The sequence below is a fragment of the Schistocerca cancellata genome, chromosome 2, assembly GCF_023864275.1.
Source record: "Schistocerca cancellata isolate TAMUIC-IGC-003103 chromosome 2, iqSchCanc2.1, whole genome shotgun sequence".
Lineage (NCBI taxonomy): Eukaryota > Metazoa > Arthropoda > Insecta > Orthoptera > Acrididae > Schistocerca > Schistocerca cancellata.
In genome coordinates, this window is record NC_064627.1 from 827,376,199 (window position 1) to 827,396,398 (window position 20,200).

General features: G+C 42.7%; 1 protein-coding gene across 1 annotated transcript in view; it reads right to left on the minus strand.

Annotated features, from left to right (window-relative positions):
• LOC126148472 (uncharacterized) overlaps positions 1-20,200 on the minus strand; it is a 222,676-nt gene that overhangs the window by 123,085 nt on the left and 79,391 nt on the right. Inside the window, exon 2 of the mRNA XM_049915759.1 lies at positions 3,420-3,482. Within this exon, the coding sequence (XP_049771716.1) occupies positions 3,420-3,482 (63 nt within the window). The remainder of the gene's footprint in view (positions 1-3,419; positions 3,483-20,200) is intronic.

Below are 20,200 nucleotides of genomic sequence, written 5' to 3' on the forward strand. Positions count from 1 at the left end.
ATATGACGTCAACGATTATTTATAATTAAAACCAATAAAAGCCATTTTCGTGCTAAGCCTTAAAACAGTTTTCCACTGGATGTTTTGGGGGGATTAACTACAATTTAAGACTGAATACCTCGATCGTTATCAGTATATTTTTCAATCCACTTTAGGTGAATGAGCGACCGTGAGCTGCTGCAATTTTACATTTCCCGCGATGATCATATATGGCCTGTGCTTTGACCACCATTCCGGTACGCGGGGGCCCTGCTGACTCACCAGGTACAGCTGTTGCTACAGCTGTTAGTTCACATTTATCAGCATTTAAAGGGAACTGACATTCGTTACACCAAGTGGAAATTATGTACAAGTTTTTCCCCAATTCCCTACCATCGACCAACAACGATACTTTGCTGTAAACAACAGCATTGTAAGTGAGCAGTCTGATAGTGTTGCTGATCCTATATGATTAACCGTGTGTGTATACTGAGAACATTAGAGATCCTCTTAAGACGTCGGCTCACGGGCTGTGCTGTCGAACGTCAACGTTGAGCGTGCTAAGTTGAACGTGCTGCTGAACGCTCAGAAATGATGCGACACGGTACGTGGGCCCGAACGTGATATACGCGATCACAACGCACTCCAGCGGCAGTTGCGGGATGTTTATAGTTCGTAAATCAGACTGTTTACTCAAGGTGAGTGGAAATTTTTAGTATTTTACCTGCCTGATGCTCTTTTATTGGAATTTCTTCCTATTAGCTTTCGTCCTTTCTAGGTATCACGAGAGCGTTCTATGTTATTTTATATTTGACGTTCGCTACTTCGCGAAAAATTGCTCACTGTGTATGCTGGGGTACACCATTCTCTTTCATCGATTGGAACATGACTTAATTTTGTATGTTCATCCCGTATATACCTTTCACTTTAGTTACGTTCTCTTGCCTTATGAGAGTCTTTGTCTATCATTCTGAACAGACTGCACCTGATGATGCAGCTAAAGTCATGCGAAAATAAAGGACTTACAGCTAAGGCGGTCTTATCTTCTCAAGGCGATACATCCAGGCTGAGGCAGTCCTGACTACAAAGTCTGCTATCTCTGAATTTATCCAACCAACTCATTCAGTGTCTGTTGTCACACCTACTTGGCAAGGACTAACACTGCAACAACACACTAGAATCGGTCGCACTAAAGTCTTGCATGGTATTTCCTTTACAGATGCGTTACATTTTCACAGAAAGCTTGAACAAATCTAGGCCTTCCATTTGTGTCTCTAACACCAGTTTCTCATGATCGTACCATTTCATATCGCTTATTAACATCACCCTTCAATACCTGTATGCTGTGATGCTGAAGATGCTCACCACTAATCTTGTAATCAGATACTATACCGATCTTTCTACTTGCTACAGCTGTTAGCTCACATTTATCAGCATTTAAAGGGAGCTGACATTCGTTACACCAAGTGGAAATTATGTACAAGTTTTTCCCCAATTCCCTACCATCGACCAACAACGATACTTTGCTCTAAACGACAGCATTGTAAGTGAGTAGTCTGATAGTGTTGCTGATCCTATATGATTAACCGTGTGTGTATACTGAGAACATCAGAGATCCTCTTAAGACGTCGGCACACGGGCCGTGCTGTCGAACGTCAACGTTGAGCGTGCTAAGTTGAACGTGCTGCTGAACGCTCAGAAATGATGCGACTTGCGCACACGGTGGGCCCGAACGTGTTATACGCGATCACAACGCACTCCAGCGGCAGTTGCGGGATGTTTCTAGTTCGTAAATCAGACTGTTTACTAAACGGGCGCGAGTATAATTCCCAAGTTAGCTCTATTAAAACGCACATTTCCTCCATCGTCCACGTAAAGGAAAGTACCATGTCCAATCAATAAGGACACAGGCTTACCAAAGTTCCATTACAAACAGTGCAATACAAATTTGCAATACTTCTCCACATAAGATAAACATTATTCCATCATTCCCACATTTTAGTAAAACACCAAGGTCAGCCTTACTTGATCACTGTTCCTACACAGTAGCAGAAACTTTGCAACAAGTGAATTTCGAAGCGTAAAAGAAAAAGAAGCAAAATATCTTTATAGAAGTAGCGCAAGCTGTCGTATAGTTTAAGCCAATTAAACAAAGTCACCCCTCTAGAAAAGGTGAACTTATATTAACATGACATCAAATATTATATATACTTATATTAAACTAATAATAAAGTATCAGAACCTAATAAAAACGCAAATGTTAGGAAAAAAATTTGGAAGTGTCGAGTCGCGAACCACTGCCATAAGCAGTGACGCTACTCACGTCGCTAAACCAACAACACATTGTCACTCAATCATAGCTTGTAAGGAGTTGCTGAACACCTTAATCGTAGATATGTTACTAATTGAAATTTAATTATAATAAATTATACCAAGAACAATGCGTTTTTGGTGGATCTTCAATGTGTGCTGCCTTCAAATAGCATACTCTCTTAATAAGCGAGTTACAATAATTCTTTTGCCACGAATATGATGTTTCTCATTATTTTATTGGAACGAATCACACAGTTAACTACGGGTTTTCCAGTGATTCTCTCTTTGCTGGTGCCCAGAAACGGCATGTATACGTATAGGCTTGAAATGAATGCCAATATGGCGCCAATAAATATTCGGAAAGACTCCCGAACGTGATATTCCACGCTGTGACGTCAGAAACTCGGTACGCTCAACACTCAACGTCCGGTTGCACGGTCCGTGTGCTGACGGATTTAAACTTCCAACGTTCCGACGTTCCTCTAGTTTCTGTAGAACACTCACTGGTGAGCAGGACGTGCTGTATTCTGTTAGTCAAATACTCGCCGATCCAATCGCATATGCTTTCGAAGACACTATGTATGATTATACCTTGGTCAGTAGACGACGATGTGGAATAGTGCCAAACGCCTATCAGAAATCTAGGAAAACAGTACCTGCTTCTTCACCTATATATGTCGTTTGAAATATGTCGTGTATGAACGAAGCAAGTTGCGTTTCGCATGGGTCGAAACCGTGTCGATTCCTTGAGAGCAGCTTCCCTGCCACGAGGAAAGTAGCTCTAAGAACTATGGGACTTAACATCTGAGGTCATCAGTCCCCTAGATTTAGAACTACTTAAACCTAACTAACCTAAGGACATCACACACATCCATGCCCGAGGCAGGATTCGAACCTGCGACCGTAGCAGCAACGCGGTTCCGGACTAAAGCGCGTAGAACCGCTCGACCACAACGGTCGGCCTGAGGAAAGTCACTGTCTCATCGATGCCAGCGTCAGCAGCCTTGCTTCTGTCGCAATGCAATACTCCTCTGATATTAGTGATGACGATGACAATGGTAATTATGATGATGAGGACGATGGTGATGGGCGTTACGAAGATAGCGAGACGGCAACAGTGGACTCACCTGAGCGGCGTCCGTCGTCCGAGAGGCACTCGTCGTCTACGGGCACCGGAAAGAAGTTGAGCACTGCGGACATAACGGAAGTGGCAGTCAGTCGCAAATAAAGGCAGGCAGATCAACTATGAAACTATGCAAGAAAAGTATACAGCAGATGAAGCACAGCCAAGTTTAGAAATACGTGTAAGTAAATGAGCTGCCTCTGCAACTGATGCAGGGCAATGAGATGGTACGCTACTCGGAGGTAACTAACTCGAATCCGTTGCTGAAAAAAATTATCGTCACTAGTATCTGAACGGCAAGGAGAGAGGACACAATGACGCACAATTGTTTCTCAGAATTGGTTCCTACAATTCGATGGCAATTTCTGTAACACCACACACACTCTCATTCAATGGAGACTGTAAACACTCCAGGTTGCGATTTTGTAAGCCATTAATATTTCCAATTTCGAAGTGAGTAAAATTCATTTCCGGCATGACAAGTTACGCATGCTAGCGTTTGATAAGCTGTGAACTGTTCTTTTTGGCTGAAAGCTGCAGCAAACACTGTATTCAGCTTTGACAACTGTCGAACATGTGTTTGATTATTGTTGAACATTTCTACATCTACATCTACATCGATACTCCGCAAGCCACCCAACGGTGTGTGGCGGAGGACACTTTACGTGCCACTGTCATTACCTCCCTTTCCTGTTCCAGTCACGTATGGTTCGCGGGAAGAACGACTGCCGGAAAGCCTCCGTGCGCGCTCGAATCTCTCTAATTTTACATTCGTGATCTCCTCGGGAGGTATAAGTAGGGGGAAGCAATATATTCGATACCTCATCCAGAAACGCACCCTCTCGAAACCTGTACAGCAAGCTACACCGCGATGCAGAGCGCCTCTCTTGCAGAGTCTGCCACTTGACTTTGCTAAACATCTCCGTAACGCTATCACGCTTACCAAATAACCCAGTGACGAAACGCGCCGCTCTTCTTTGGATCTATCTATCTCCTCTGTCAACCCACACTGATGAGCAATACTCAAGTATAGGTCGAACGAGTGTTTTGTAAGCCATCTCCTTTTTTGATGGACTACATTTTCTAAGGACTCTTCCAATGAATATACAACCTGGCACCCGCCTTACCAACAATTAATTTTATATCATCATTCCACTTCAAATCGTTCCGTACACATACTCCCAGATATTTTACAGAAGTAACTGCTACCAGTGTTTGTTCCGCTATCATATAATCATACAATAAAGGATCCTTTTTTCTATGTATTCGCAATACATTACATTTAGGTATGTTAAGGGTCAGTTGCCACTCCCTGCACCAAGTGCCTATACGCTGCAGATCTTCCTGCATTTCGCTGCAATTTTCTAATGCTGCAACTTCTCTGTATACTACAGCATCATCCGCGAAAAGCCGCATGGAACTTCCGACACTATCTACTAGGTCATTTATACATATTGTGAAAAGCAATGGCCCCATAACACTCCCCTGTGGCACGCCAGAGTTTACTTTAACGTCTGTAGACGTCTCTCCATTGAGAACAACATGCTGTGTTTTGTTTGCTAAAAACTCTTCAATCCTGCCACACAGCTGGTCTGATATTGCGTAGGCTCTCACTTTGTTTATCAGGCGACAGTGCGGAACTGTATCGAACGCCTTCCGGAAGTCAAGGAAAATGGCATCTACCTACGAGCCTGAATCTAATATTTTCTGGGTCTCATGAACAAATAAAGCTTGTTGGTGTTTACCAAGTCAATGTTCCTTCGTACATTAATTCATTTGTGAATTCATGAAAAACATTTTCGATCAATATTTCTCATACGTGTCTATGAGCAACTAAATTTAAAGCCACCGAATAATATTAATGAAATTTTGTTGCTTCTGTTTTTTCAGTGGTGACCAGCTGTTTTGATTCTTTGAGTAAGAGCACAGGGCAAGAACATGAATAAAATTCCATGTATTTTGAGTAGGACATTAAAGTAATTTCATTTTTTTTGCTATGTTACGCGTGGGATTACATACACTCCTGGAAATGGAAAAAAGAACTCATTGACACCGGTGTGTCAGACCCACCATACTTGCTCCGGACACTGCGAGAGGGCTGTACAAGCAATGATCACACGCACGGCACAGCGGACACACCAGGAACCGCGGTGTTGGCCGTCGAATGGCGCTAGCTGCGCAGCATTTGTGCACCGCCGCCGTCAGTGTCAGCCAGTTTGCCGTGGCATATGGAGCTCCATCGCAGTCTTTAACACTGGTAGCATGCCGCGACAGCGTGGACGTGAACCGTATGAGCAGTTGACGGACTTTGAGCGAGGGCGTATAGTGGGCATGCGGGAGGCCGGGTGGACGTACCGCCGAATTGCTCAACACGTGGGGCGTGAGGTCTCCACAGTACATCGATGTTGTCGCCAGCGGTCGGCGGAAGGTGCACGTGCCCGTCGACCTGGGACCGGACCGCAGCGACGCACGGATGCACGCCAAGACCGTAGGATCCTACGCAGTGCCGTAGGGGACCGCACCGCCACTTCCCAGCAAATTAGGGACACTGTTGCTCCTGGGGTATCGGCGAGGACCATTCGCAACCGTCTCCATGAAGCTGGGCTACGGTCCCGCACACCGTTAGGCCGTCTTCCGCTCACGCCCCAACATCGTGCAGCCCGCCTCCAGTGGTGTCGCGACAGGCGTGAATGGAGGGACGAATGGAGACGTGTCGTCTTCAGCGATGAGAGTCGCTTCTGCCTTGGTGCCAATGATGGTCGTATGCGTGTTTGGCGCCGTGCAGGTGAGCGCCACAATCAGGACTGCATACGACCGAGGCACACAGGGCCAACACCCGGCATCATGGTGTGGGGAGCGACCTCCTACACTGGCCGTACACCACTGGTGATCGTCATGGGGACACTGAATAGTGCACGGTACATCCAAACCATCATCGAACCCATCGTTCTACCATTCCTAGACCGTTAAGGGAACTTGCTGTTCCAACAAGACAATGCACGTCCGCATGTATCCCGTGCCACCCAACGTGCTCTAGAAGGTGTAAGTCAACTACCCTGGCCAGCAAGATCTCCGGATCTGTCCCCCATTGAGCATGTTTGGGACTGGATGAAGCGTCGTCTCACGCGGTCTGCACGTCCAGCACGAACGCTGGTCCAACTGAGGCGCCAGGTGGAAATGGCATGGCAAGCCGTACCACAGGACTACATCCAGCATCTCTACGATCGTCTCCATGGGAGAATAGCAGCCTGCATTGCTGCGAAAGGCGGATATACACTGTACTAGTGCCGGCATTGTGCATGCTCTGTTGCCTGTGTCTATGTGCCTGTGGTTCTGTCAGTGTGATCATGTGATGTATCTGACCCCAGGAATGTGTCAATAAAGTTTCCCTTTCCTGGGACAATGAATTCACGGTGTTCTTATTTCAATTTCCAGGAGTGTATTTGGCCAACACATACAATTACAATCAATTCCAACAAAACCATTAGTTTTAGGTGGACCACCCCCGTTTTGTTACAGCCTCTCCACTGTGTCAAAAGAAAAAAGAGCAAGTGAAATTTTAATGATCATTCGTCAGCTGGAGAAATGGATCTCTAGATGCTCTTCGGGAAGAGCAGCGTATATGTTATCACTGTGTGTTATTGTAATCGAACACTTTACTTCTCGGCAGTAGGTCTCACCGTATCCCTTTTTTTCATTCGACATGGTGAACCAGAACTCCACCGACAAACTTTCGGTGGTTGTTTTGTGTATTTTGGTATGAGGGACCCGTGTTACGGATGGGTCGAAACAGGGGGATTCCGTTGCTTGCTCTGTTGTTTTTCCGGATAGTGTCCTCAAGGTCCGACTGTCTTTGATGCAGAGTTGTCTGCGATCTTTCGGGTACTGGAGCAGGTGATACGCTCCTCCCGTCCTAAATTTCTTGTCTGTTCCGATTCACTAAGTGCCCTTCACTCATTGGAACGTTTGTATCCAGCAGATAAAATAGTCCAGACCATCGACGATGCCCTCCTCCAACTACAACGACTGGGGAAGGAGGTGGCTTTCTGCTGGTTTCCGGGGCACGTTGGCATTGCTGGGAACGAAAGGGCAGATCTCGCAGCCAAGGAGGCGTGTCTCGATCCGCACGTATTTCAGTGTGCCATCCCCCTGCACGCGTTCACCTCGCTGTTGAGCTCACGAGCCATGCGTCGGTGGGAGGATGAGTAGCTGGAAGTGACTGACAATAAGTCAAGCCCACAACGCGTGTGTGGTGTACTTCCTTCGAGCCACCTAGACGGGACTAGGTTCTCCTCACTCGTCTTCGGATAGGCCACAGTCCTATGACGCATGGCTTCCTGCTCCGGCGAGAGGACCCTCCAATGTGTGGTACTTGTGGCGTCCAGGTCACTGTGCGAAACGTTTTATTGGATTGCGTTTTATTTTCTGACCAGCGGGCTGCGGCTGACTTGCCGGGGGATCTGTCATCTCTTTTAGGAAATACTCAAACGAATGTCGCTAAAGTTTTAAAGTTCTGTGACTTGGCCAATGTTTTTACCAAGATTTTAGGGAAAGGGTCTTAATTTGTTCACAGGGTGGCTGGCTCGCCCATATTTTACGTAAGTGGCCAGCCAGTGACAATTTGCAGTGGCATCTTTGACGCTCCTTTCTCGTTTTCCTTGCGTTTTATTTTCTTAGACAGCATTTTACATCTTTTCCCGCTTTCTTTTCGTGTATGCTTCCATTTTACTCAGTTTGTCCACATTCATTCCTTTTAATGTGTGTAAGGGCGCTGATGACCTCGACATTCAGCGCCCGTAAGCCCTAACACACACACACACAGTTCTCCGGTGGCTCGTTACAGAGTAATTGCATTTTGTTTTATTTCTTATCCCTTCTTCTTTTTGCATTGTTATTGCAACGAAAATACCTGGGCAAGAGTTCAAATATCAACAGTTGCTCTGTGACTCTTGTTTGGAGCCAAACTTGCTCCATTACCTCACGGCACTCACTGTTGACAACAGTAACGCACTGTTCGCCTTCAAGCCTGCGTTCATTATTGCTCGCTTCTGTCAGTGGTTTGTTTTTCCAGCATCGTTAGCTGAACTTTAACACTAATACACAACATTATGGATAGATTTACTGGTGATGAGATGGCTGGATTGCACGTTGTGTGCGAGTTCACCGAACGCAATAGAAGACCAGCACAACGGCACTACGCTGATCTGTTCCCGCAACATTGTCAGCCACATCACAGTGCCTTTACTTCTGACAGTTGGCAAATTACTCTGCGTTTCGTGTTGTAAGCTGTGGTGTACAGACTTCTTCACTGTTGTGGCGGTATTTCACAGAAACAAAAGCTATTTGTGTAACAAACCGAATCAATCGTAATTACATTATTACTACGTCAGGAGCCACCGAAGACCATGTGGTCCTCACATCGAAAATATTCCTGGACACCCTTCGAAAGTTTGCCTCTGGGTTTCGGTACACTCACCCATTATAACACAGGCACCACTCTACACTGCACAAGCACTCACAACAACCATTCACACGAAGCATTTTCACATCTGACATATCATCTATAGTTCGCCAGAAGGCAAAGGCATACAGTGTCCTCAACGACCTTACCAAAAGAACTCTGTGTCATATACCACACACCCACGCTCATTAATGTTGTTCCACGTCCACTAGAGTGTCTTCATGGTGGAACTGTGGAATATCACTATCATAATTTAAGGGATTCCCTCAGTTGTTTAGCTGAGTGGAGGCTTGTTTATCTATGAAAAGCGAGGCGAATAAAACGTCGGAAATCCTACCACAGGTATAGCGTGAGATCATTATATATTTATATAGCGGTGATATATGTGGATCGAAACTGAAGTGTGAAATATTGTTGTTTTTCTCCAGCAAGTCAGTAACAACCACAACCCATAGTCACCTTGAGCAGAAATTCTCGTTTGGCAGGCAAAAAAAAAGTCACTCATACTTGTCCCTAGCGGCGAAAACCTGCTATTTTTTCTATTTTCTAACTGTGTATCTACATCTACACTTCACAAGCAACTTTAAGATACACTATGTGATCAAAAGTATCCGGACACCTGGCTGAAAATGACTTACAAGTTCGTGGCGCCCTCCATCGGTAATTCTGGAACTCAATATGGTGTTGGCCCACCCTTGGCCTTGATGACAGGTTCCACTCTCGCAGGCATTCGTTCAATCAGGTGCTGGAAGGTTTCTTGGGCAATGGCAGCCCATTCTTCACGGAGTGCTGCACTGAGGAGAGGTATCGATGGCGGTCGGTGAGGCCTGGCACGTAGTCGACTTTCCAAAATATCCCAAAGATGTTCTCTAGGATTCAGGTCAGGACTCTGTGCAGGCCTGTCCATTACAGTCCATTACAGTCCATTATAGGCCAGGTGTTCGATCGTGTTGAAACATGCAATCGCCATCCCCGAATTGCTCTTCAACAGTGGGAAGCAATAAGGTGCTTAAAACATCAATGTAGGCCTGTGCTGTGATAGTGCCACGCACAACAATCAGGGCTGCAAGCCCCCTCCATGAAAAAACACTGCCACACCATAACACTACCGCCTCCGAATTTTACTGTTGGCACTACGCACGATGGCAGATGACGTTCACCAGGCATTCGCCATACCTACACCATCCCATCGGATCGCAACATTGTGCACCGTGATTCGTCACTCCACACAACGTTTTTCCACTCTTCAATCTTCCAATGTTTACACTCCTTACACCAAGCGAGGCGTTGTTTGGCATTTCCCGGTGTGATGTGTGGCTTATGAGCAGCCGCTCGACCATGAAACCCAGGTTTTCTCACCTCCCGGTTGTCATAGTACTTGCAGTGGATCCTGATGCAGTTTGGAATTCCTGTGTGATGGCCTGGATAGTTGTCTGCCTATTACACATTACGACCCTCTTCAACTGTCGGCAGTCTCTGTTAGTCAACGGACGAGGTCGGCCTGTACGATTTTGTGCTGTACGTGTCCCTTCACGTTCCCACTTCACTATCACATCGGAAACAGTGGACCTAGGGATGTTTAGGAGTGTGGAAATCTCATGTACAGACGTATGACACAAGTGACAACCAATCACATGACCATGTTCGAAGTCCGTGACTTCCGCGGAGCGCCCCATTCTGCTCTCTCACGATGTTTAATGACTAGTGAGGTAGTTGATATGGAGTACCTGGCAGTAGGTGGCAGCACAATGCACCTAATATGAAAGACGTATGTTTTTGGGGGTGTCCGGATACTTTTGATCACATAGTGTACGTGGCGGAGGGTTCTTCTGATACCACTATTACTTACCCCTCCCCTGTTCCATTCGGAAACGATGCGTGTGACGAATAACTTGGTTGGTGCCAGCTCTAATTTATCTGATTTCCTCTAGGTGGTCGTCTTGCCAGAGACATATGGGAGAAACTGATATATAGCCAGGTTCTTGTTTGTGCGTACACTCTCGGAATTTCAACGGCAAACCTCTCCGAGACACAAATTACCTCTCTTGTAGTGTATGCCACTGAAGTCCGTTTGGCACCTCTAAAACGCTCGCGCACTATATAAAAAATCTCGTGACGCAACTTGGTGCTCTGTATTGCATATTATCCGCCTCTTCTTTTAATCCCACAATACTCGAGACTAAGTCTTACAAGTGTGATTCTTCAGTTTTCCCCGACGTATTTGTTGATCGATCAGCCTACTGGTGTGCTCCAGCTTCATAGAGTCCAACGGCACAATATTTCGGCGAACAGACGTGTCGCCATCGTTAGCTGCTCTGAAGAATTGACCTCTTGGGACGCACGGTCGACTTCTATCCCCTTCCCCGAGAGCCGTTCTCTACGCGCTCAGCGAGCCATAGCGCATGTCGTCGCGGCTATGAAAGACGTCGGTATCTGTGGCCGGCGACCCGACGTTCAGAGGCCATCGAAATACGCACAGTGGAAAATTGTAAGTAGGCTGTTTATGTTTTCTTATTGGCAACGTTACGTAGCGCTCTGTATGAAAATCACTGGCTGTGCTGTGTGCAGTCTGTGGCTAGTTTGCATTGTTGTCTGCCATTGTAGTGTTGGGCAGCTGAATGTTAACAGCGCGTAGCGTTGCGCAGTTGGAGGTGAGCCGCCAGCAGTGGTGGATGTGGGGAGAGAAATGGCGGAGTTTTGAAATTTGTAAGACTGGATGTCATGAACTGCTATGTATATTATGATTTTTCAACACTATTAAGGTAAATACATTGTTTGTTCTCTATTAAAATCTTTCATTTGCTAACTATGCCTATCAGTAGTTAGTGCCTTCCGTAGTTTGAATTTTTTATTTAGCTGGCAGTAGTGGCGCTCGCTGTATTGCAGTAGTTCGAGTAACCAAGATTTTTGTGAGGTAAGTGATTTGTGAAAGGTATAGGTTAATGTTAGTCAGGGCCATTCCTTTGTAGGAATTTTTGAAAGTCAGATTGCGTTGCGCTAAAAATATTGTGTGTCAGTTTAAGCACAGTCATGTATAATTTTTCAAAGGGGACGTTTCATATGTCGACCCTTCGCCGAGGATACCTCATTGGAATCTTCTGATTTTTTCTTGTAGTTTGTATAATTAGTGTAGCTATTGTTTATTACTAGCGCGTAATTGTAGAGAGAATTTCCTTTGTAGTTGTAGTTTTTCATTCTTGTATAGTAAAACAGTTGTGGCATGCATGTAGATTTGCACCAAGTATTTCGCAGCTGCGATTGCAATTAACGAGATATTATTTTCAGTGTTCTCTTACTTTTTCTCTTCAAATTGTGCTTTTCTGTGTTATCGTGTGAAATATTGTGACAATAATGGCGTGTGAAAAACGTAGCACTAGGCTCCAAAGTAAACTGAGAAATAATAGTGACGACGAGCGTAGCTTATCAGCACTACTGTGTAATGAATTAACAGACATTCAAACTAGTAATTTGGTAATTGTGCATAGGGAAATGCAGCGGGCGGCAAATAATGGCGTAGACAGTGAAACAATTAGTGAACAGGGAAGCATTATCGATCGATCGGTCGGCAATAGCTCGCCTCAGGAATCCGAAATGACAGGACACAATCTCGCAAATACTGTAGATTCAGGTTTTGGGTCCTCACCATTTTCTCAAATAAGTCAAGACACATTTTATGCTTGGAAAAAGGTGAATGTTGCCGGCGCAAATTCACTGCCGAAAAGCACTGAGGAACATGTTTCAGACACCAGTGCATTGTTATTACAATTAATACAACAAATGGGACAAACACAGCAAAAGCTTCAAAAGTTAGACACAATGGAACAAAATCTTCGAAAGTTAGACACAATGGAACAAAATCAGAGACAAACGCAGCAAAAGCTTCAAAAGTTAGACACAATGGAACAAAATCTTCGGAAGTTAGACACCACGCTTGAACAAACACGTGAAGATTTAACTACTGAGTTACATAACATTGAATCGAAATGTCAAAAAGTCTGTAATGACGTAAAAACACAAATTTGTGAGCATTTTCAACCTATTTTTTCGCGGCATGAAAATGCATTACAGAATCACAAAGCAGCCATAAAAGAACTGCAAACTATTGTTCATGAAAATCATGAGACCTTGCAAGCTAAAATTGACTCAGTTGCATCTACCGATTCGGTTACGCAACTTGCAAAAACTCAGGAAAACTTAAAGGACACAGTAGATACTCTGAAAATTGGTTCAGAAAGACACATGGAGGAAATTAGTTCATTATCAGAGAAAGTAGTTGAACTTTCGGATCAGCTAAATAATTTATCTACGAAGGTAGATGATAATCTGAATGACACAAAACCGGTAGTCTTTAATGACACAGAAGAGTGCGAACGAATTAGGAAATTCAAACAAAATCAGAATCGAATTAATACGCTACACCAAAGAGAAATCCGGGAAGTACAAGATCAGCTGACACAGGTAATACAAGAATTACGTACGGGGTTATTACAAATGATTGAAGCGATTTCACAGCTCTACAATAACTTTATTATTTGAGATATTTTCACAATGCTTTGCACACACATACAAAAACTCAAAAAGTTTTTTTAGGCATTCAAAAATGTTCGATATGTGCCCCTTTAGTGATTCGGCAGACATCAAGCCGATAATCAAGTTCCTCCCACACTCGGCGCAGCATGTCCCCATCAATGAGTTCGAAAGCATCGTTGATGCGAGCTCGCAGTTCTGGTACGTTTCTTGGTAGAGCACGTTTAAACACTGAATCTTTCACATAACCCCACTGAAAGAAATCGCATGGGGTTAAGTCGGGAGAGCGTGGAGGCCATGACATGAATTGCTGATCATGATCTCCACCACGACCGATACATCGGTTTTCCAATCTCCTGTTTAAGAAATGCCGAACATCATGATGGAAGTGCGGTGGAGCACCATCCTGTTGAAAGATGAAGTCGGCGCTGTCGGTCTCCAGTTGTGGCATGAGCCAATTTTCCAGCATGTCCAGATACATGTGTCCTGTAACGTTTTTTTCGCTGAAGAAAAAGGGGCCGTAAACTTTAAACCGTGAGATTGCACAAAACACGTTAACTTTTGGTGAATTGTGAATTTGCTGCACGAATGCGTGAGGATTCTCTACCGCCCAGATTCGCACAATGTGTCTGTTCACTTCACAATTAAGAAAAAATGTTGCTTCATCACTGAAAACAAGCTTCGCACTGAACGCATCCTCTTCCATGAGCTGTTGCAACCGCGCCGAAAATTCAAAGCGTTTGACTTTGTCATCGGGTGTCAGGGCTTGTAGCAATTTTAAACGGTAAGGCTTCTGCTTTAGCCTTTTCCGTAAAATTCTCGAAACCGTCGGCTGTGGTACGTTTAGCTCCCTTCTTGCTTTATTCGTCGACTTCCGCGGGCTACGCGTGAAACTTGCCCGCACGCGTTCAACCGTTTCTTCGCTCACTGCAGGCCGACCCGTTGATTTCCCCGAGGCATCCAGAAGCTTTAAACTGCGCATACCATCGCCAAATGGAGTTAGCAGTTGGTGGATCTTTGTTGAACTTCGTCCTGAAGTGTCGTTGCACTGTTATGACTGACTGATGCGAGTGCATTTCAAGCACGACAGACGCTTTCTCGGCCCCTGTCGCCATTTTGTCTCACTGCGCTCTCGAGCGCTCTGGCGGCAGAAACCTGAAGTGCGGCTTCAGCCGAACAAAACTTTATGAGTTTTTCTACGTATCTGTAGTCTGTCGTGACCATATGTCAAGGAATGGAGCTACAGTGAATTTATGAAATCGCTTCTATCATTTGTAATAGCCCTGTATTTCAGAGGACACGCGCGCCCCAATACGGGAAGAGGGACGTAGAAACACGGAACAGCCACAAAATAATAACACAGCGCATTTCGGAAATTATGAAAGAAATTGGCAAGGTGCACCGAATTTTGAAATGGAACCGCCGAAACGACGTAACAATGACCGATATGTGACTCGCCGACATAATGATTTTAACTATAAGCTGTTCATTACTACACGTAAATTTAAAACATTTAAGAATTCTGGCAACGACATTCATCCACAAGCGTGGCTCCATCAATTCTCTCATTGTTTTCCTCCCAACTGGTCATTAGAGCACAGATTAGAATTTATGTGTGGCTATTTAGAGAATGAACCAGCTGTAAGAATGCGATCGATCATTCACGATTGTCACAGTGAAGGAGAATTTTATCATGCCTTCCTCTCAGCATATTGGTCTCAAGCTACATAAGACCGAGTAAAACATAGCATCATAATGATGAAACATTTCGAACAATCTGAATTTTCCAGTCTTGACAAATATTTTGAAGACATGTTACATAAGAATCAGTATCTTTCAAACCCATACAGCCCCTCAGAACTCATCCGCATTTGTTTAATCAAATTGCCTGAACATATACGACTTATTATTTTGGCAGGACGTTGCAAAGACGACACTGAAGCTTTTCAGGGACTGTTACAAGAATTGGAAATTGACACTGACAATCGCGGAACGCGAAAACAGGAGCACAACAATTACAGGTCACATCCATCACAATTCCGCGATGAAAGAAATAATAACTGGACACTACAAGGCTATTCGTACAACGCAAATCGTGAACAAAACAGACACCACCCACATGACAACCACTGGCAGAGTAATAGTTACAGAAAATGATCGCATTTCCGTAGTAATGAATATGACAGAGACAATCATAGAAACAGACAATATGGCAACCAGAACTATTATTATCACGGGAGACAGAATAACTTCAGACGCAATGGTCTACCGTGCAGTGATAATTCAGGGAGAAATTCTCCACCACTTAACGGACAAGGAAGAAATTACAGGAACTACCGACATGACGACAGACGATATAATCGTAACGACAGACTTGAATTGCATCAGAACTGGCGAGATTCAAACAGAGCAGGGCACTCTCGACAAGGTGAATTTGTAGAAGTTAGGTCTCGTAATCCCAGTGACGATGCGCGCCAACAAAGAAACAGACAATGACTCGCACCGCAGGCAGCCACGTGCGCCCGCTGGCTCAGGGAAAAATAACATAGACGCTAACCTTGAGAAAAATTCCAGTGTTCGGAGGACGATAACTACAACACTACCACAGAGATTATCTTACAACAAGACGCACAGTATACCGCATGATAATTGTGTTAAAGTTGAAACTCTGTGTACTAGGAAGAGCAAAAGTTTACACCACATTTCACATGTAAAACCGTTTATTGAAAGATAATCTGCTTTTTAACTTTGTCTTTGCCATAAAACTTTTCACTTCACATTTCTAGTATGCATTGTCAGACTTAGAAACTGTTACCATGCAGCAATGTTTGAAGTTAAATATCCAATCAAGAACCAAGAGAACTTATTTAAACAGAAATTACGAATGCATTATTATAGTGAACAGACGTCACAGTGTTATTGTGTGTGTACATTCTTGCTTGTTAGTTGCATAATTACGTAATGACTATAAGGCTTACATACTTAGAACTTATACTGGTACTGCTAATGAGATTTTAATGCAACATTTTGGTTTACTTGAAAATACATTCTGGATTTAAAGTACTTTCAGTGAGATACCAGACGACTCAGAGGTTAGTTTATGTGACAGCTACACGATTTTATCACGACGCTACTAATGAGTGACAATTTACAATGTTGCTTTTGCAGTGTTTCTGTTTTATATCTGTACAGTTTTTCTGTATTATTCTGGAAAGTGAACATGTTTTAGTAGTAACTTTTGTGGTATAGCTACAATGAGACTGCCTTTTCCATAGCACAACAATACATTACAGCACAGTACTTTCTTCATCACGGCAATAAGCGTAATAACTAAGATATCTATACGCAAAGCATTTCACTTTTGTTTATCATGAGGTAAGTACATTGGCTTCTGCAGAACTTAGCTTTTGGAGGACGATAACTACAACACTTCCACAGAGATTATCTTACAACAAGATGCACAGTTTAGCGCTACAGTACACGTATTTGAGTGATTAATTTTGTACTTCAATCATTTATTTTTAAAGATATTTGAAGTACAATGATACAAAGGTTTTCCGTGATACATTTCATTCCATTGCTGTAATCTGTAACACCTGAGGGTATAATTACATTAATCCTCAGGGGGTACATGCCTACTTTGTGTACCATGTGTTTGGCAAGCACAAGGAGCCCTAGCTAATATGGTATTTGCTTATACAACTTTACACATCGGTACCATATTTCTCTAAAACACAAATTACACAGCTATCTGATCATTTAACTGAGAGAGACAAACATTTTTTTTTACTACATCAGTGACACATGTTTACGCAGTACACAGTTGGGTAACTTCACACTTATGAAATTGTATTTTGTCTGTACTTTGTGAACTGTTCATATTTTTTCGGAACCATTGTGATACTATGAGAGCTTTGAATGATGTATTTGGTAAGCGACCATGATTTTAAAGTACGTTTGAGGTAGATGACACTCTTGAAATGAGCAGAGAATTTTTTTTAGGTTTTGACATTATTGCAGAAAGCTACGACGTTTCTGAGATTTGACTGAGGTGTTATGATGTTATTTTTATGACGACGATGTGTATTATGCTGTTGAGGTATGTTTATGATCAATAAGCTGATGTTATATGAGGAATTTGATTATGCTACGTATTTATTAAGATGAAATATTAAAGAAGTGTCGACGAATATGTATATGTGTAATAAGGTAAGGAATAATGAGTAGTGGTTACTGACTCTGACTTGTGAAAAAGGATGTTGGAAACCAAGAATCGTTCTTTAAGAGTTATGAAATGTGTGTAAATGCGTTAATGTATCACAATGCCGGCGAAAATTTTTTGCTCACTGTTATATTCATAGGATTTTGTTTCTACACATTTGCAACGCAAATTCTCGACCTGTGAAATTTTTTATATGAGACTGTCACTGTAGTGCAAACTGGTGTCGTAAATATTTCAATAAGAAAGTTAAGTGACCACCTTCACGTAATGAGTCGTGGGCACCCAGCTGCGCGACAGTTGCCTGGAAAAAAGCCATTTGTGTGTGCCTTTCAGAGGCACAGGTGGAGAAAAAAAAGGGGCCATTATCCTCGCTATTGACATTCCTTTGTAGAAAGCATCGCAAATACTACACGCTCAAACTTGAAAATATATGATTACACTGTGGAGCTCTTAATTTATGATATTTACTAAAATGCCTAATGAAATGATGAGAAACATTTTACATCTATTGTCTTTCTAGTTGAGAGATTGCTCATTTTGTTTGATATCTAGTTTCTAGCTGCACTGCAGCATTGGTTAAAATAAAATTTAATAGATGTACTAATATAGATATTTGATGCTTACAGATCCAGTAAATAACCATTTTATAATCTACTTCAAAAAAACGAGGGAGCACAAAGACATTTCCCTTCACAGGAATTGCATACACAATTTTTGTCAATGACTGGGTAACTTATTTAGTAGTGTAAGTTAAGGTGATGCATCACCCTAGTGTTAAGATGTGACATAGGTATTAAACATGGCCATTTTTACTGTAATATTTTTTCTGCTTGAGCTTTGTCATGTTTAGATATAAGTTATTGCATTTGCTGCTGCTGTTTGCCAGGCATAATGTTACTGAATTTGACTTTGTATTACTCTGTTAAGCCATTTTTACTACGGATTTATTTTTCTTGTTTGCTGCTCATTGCCTTATATTCGTTGTAATATTGCTGCTTGCTTTGCCAATTTGAATTTTTTTGTCATTGCTGTTTGTGTTAATTGTTTTGTGCTGCTGCATTGCCTCGTCCCTTAGTTTAGCATCTGAGCTCAGTAGATTTACGTTAGCTTAAGACGCGGTAGGCTATATAAGAGGAAAGATCTATGGAAGAAATGCATTGAGAAGCTATAAGAAAATCGTTTGGCCAAAAAAGAATTTTGAAAGAGGATGTGAACAGAATACAGAAAGAATGCTTGGATAGAATTTTTTTGGTGGAAACAAATGTTGAAATAAGAGGAACGATATATGGAATGAAGTTTTGGGGTGGACTGCAGTACCAAATGTCACACTGAAAACAAACCCTGTCCTGTATTTTTGTGTTATTACACTATGTGAATTTGTGTTTTTCCTGTCTTAATGTGTTTTTTTCTGATGATATGTTATTTTCTTTGTAAAGATGTTTAGACATTATTTATTCTGTTCTGTTTTAATGCTCATGTGTGAAGTTGATGATTCGAAAGTTATTCTGATCTTTTATGTATGTACTTATGTCATAATTCCGGTAACACTGATGTATATGTTATTTCGTTTCTTTTATAAAGCCCATATTACTACAAATGTTATCTGTATTGTTATATTCTTTAATGATGTATTTTGTACCTTTCTTTTGTATTCTTATGTTATAAAATTGTAATTGACACCAGTTCATCAAATTAAGTAACTTGTAAGTTACATTTCACTGTACACGTTTCTGTTGGTCATAGTATATGGACAATATGTGAGAAGTAGGGACTGATAGTGTTTGCACGTGTGTTAATAATTCAGCAAGGGACTGGATAACAGCATTGCTGGTACTAACGACATTTCAAAAAAAAATTTTGTGAGTGCACAAGTGGTGGTTCATGGACTTCCTATGTTGTCCACAAGACACTTCTATGGTGATTGTGCACCTGCACAGTCGCAATGGATGGCTGCTAGCCGTCTCTACAAGGACTACAGTGGGTCTGCATCTTTGATGGCCCACCAATACCATTATTTCTACAATCACTGCTCTGGGTCTGCTCCTCTGGTGGCCCATCAATACCATAATCTCTACCAGGACTATAGTGGGTCTGCTCTGTGATGACCTACCTACCAATATTCTTCAAAACTTCTACTGACTCTGATGTGGGTTTGCTCTGTTGTGGCCCATTACCTGTGTGCATGTCAAGAGTCAGCACTGTCTTTCTGTTGGAAGGACAACACTACTTCTTCAAGACTGCATGGAAATCTACAACTTCTGTGTGCATTTTCTTTTACTGCTCAGACTTTGAGAAAAACACTGCAATTTTACTGTGATGAATGATCAGGACTGTCTTTATGGACTGTGAGAAAATTTTAGCTTTTGACCAACATTGTATCAATAAGTGTGTGCATTTGATATCTTTGTTATTGTAATTATGAAAAAAATTTTCAAATCTGTATTGGCCACTGCCCAAAACAATTTATAAAATTTTTGTGGGGAGCATGGGGGCTATGTAAGTAGGCTGTTTATGTTTTCTTATTGGCAACGTTACGTAGCGCTCTGTATGAAAATCACTGGCTGTGCTGTGTGCA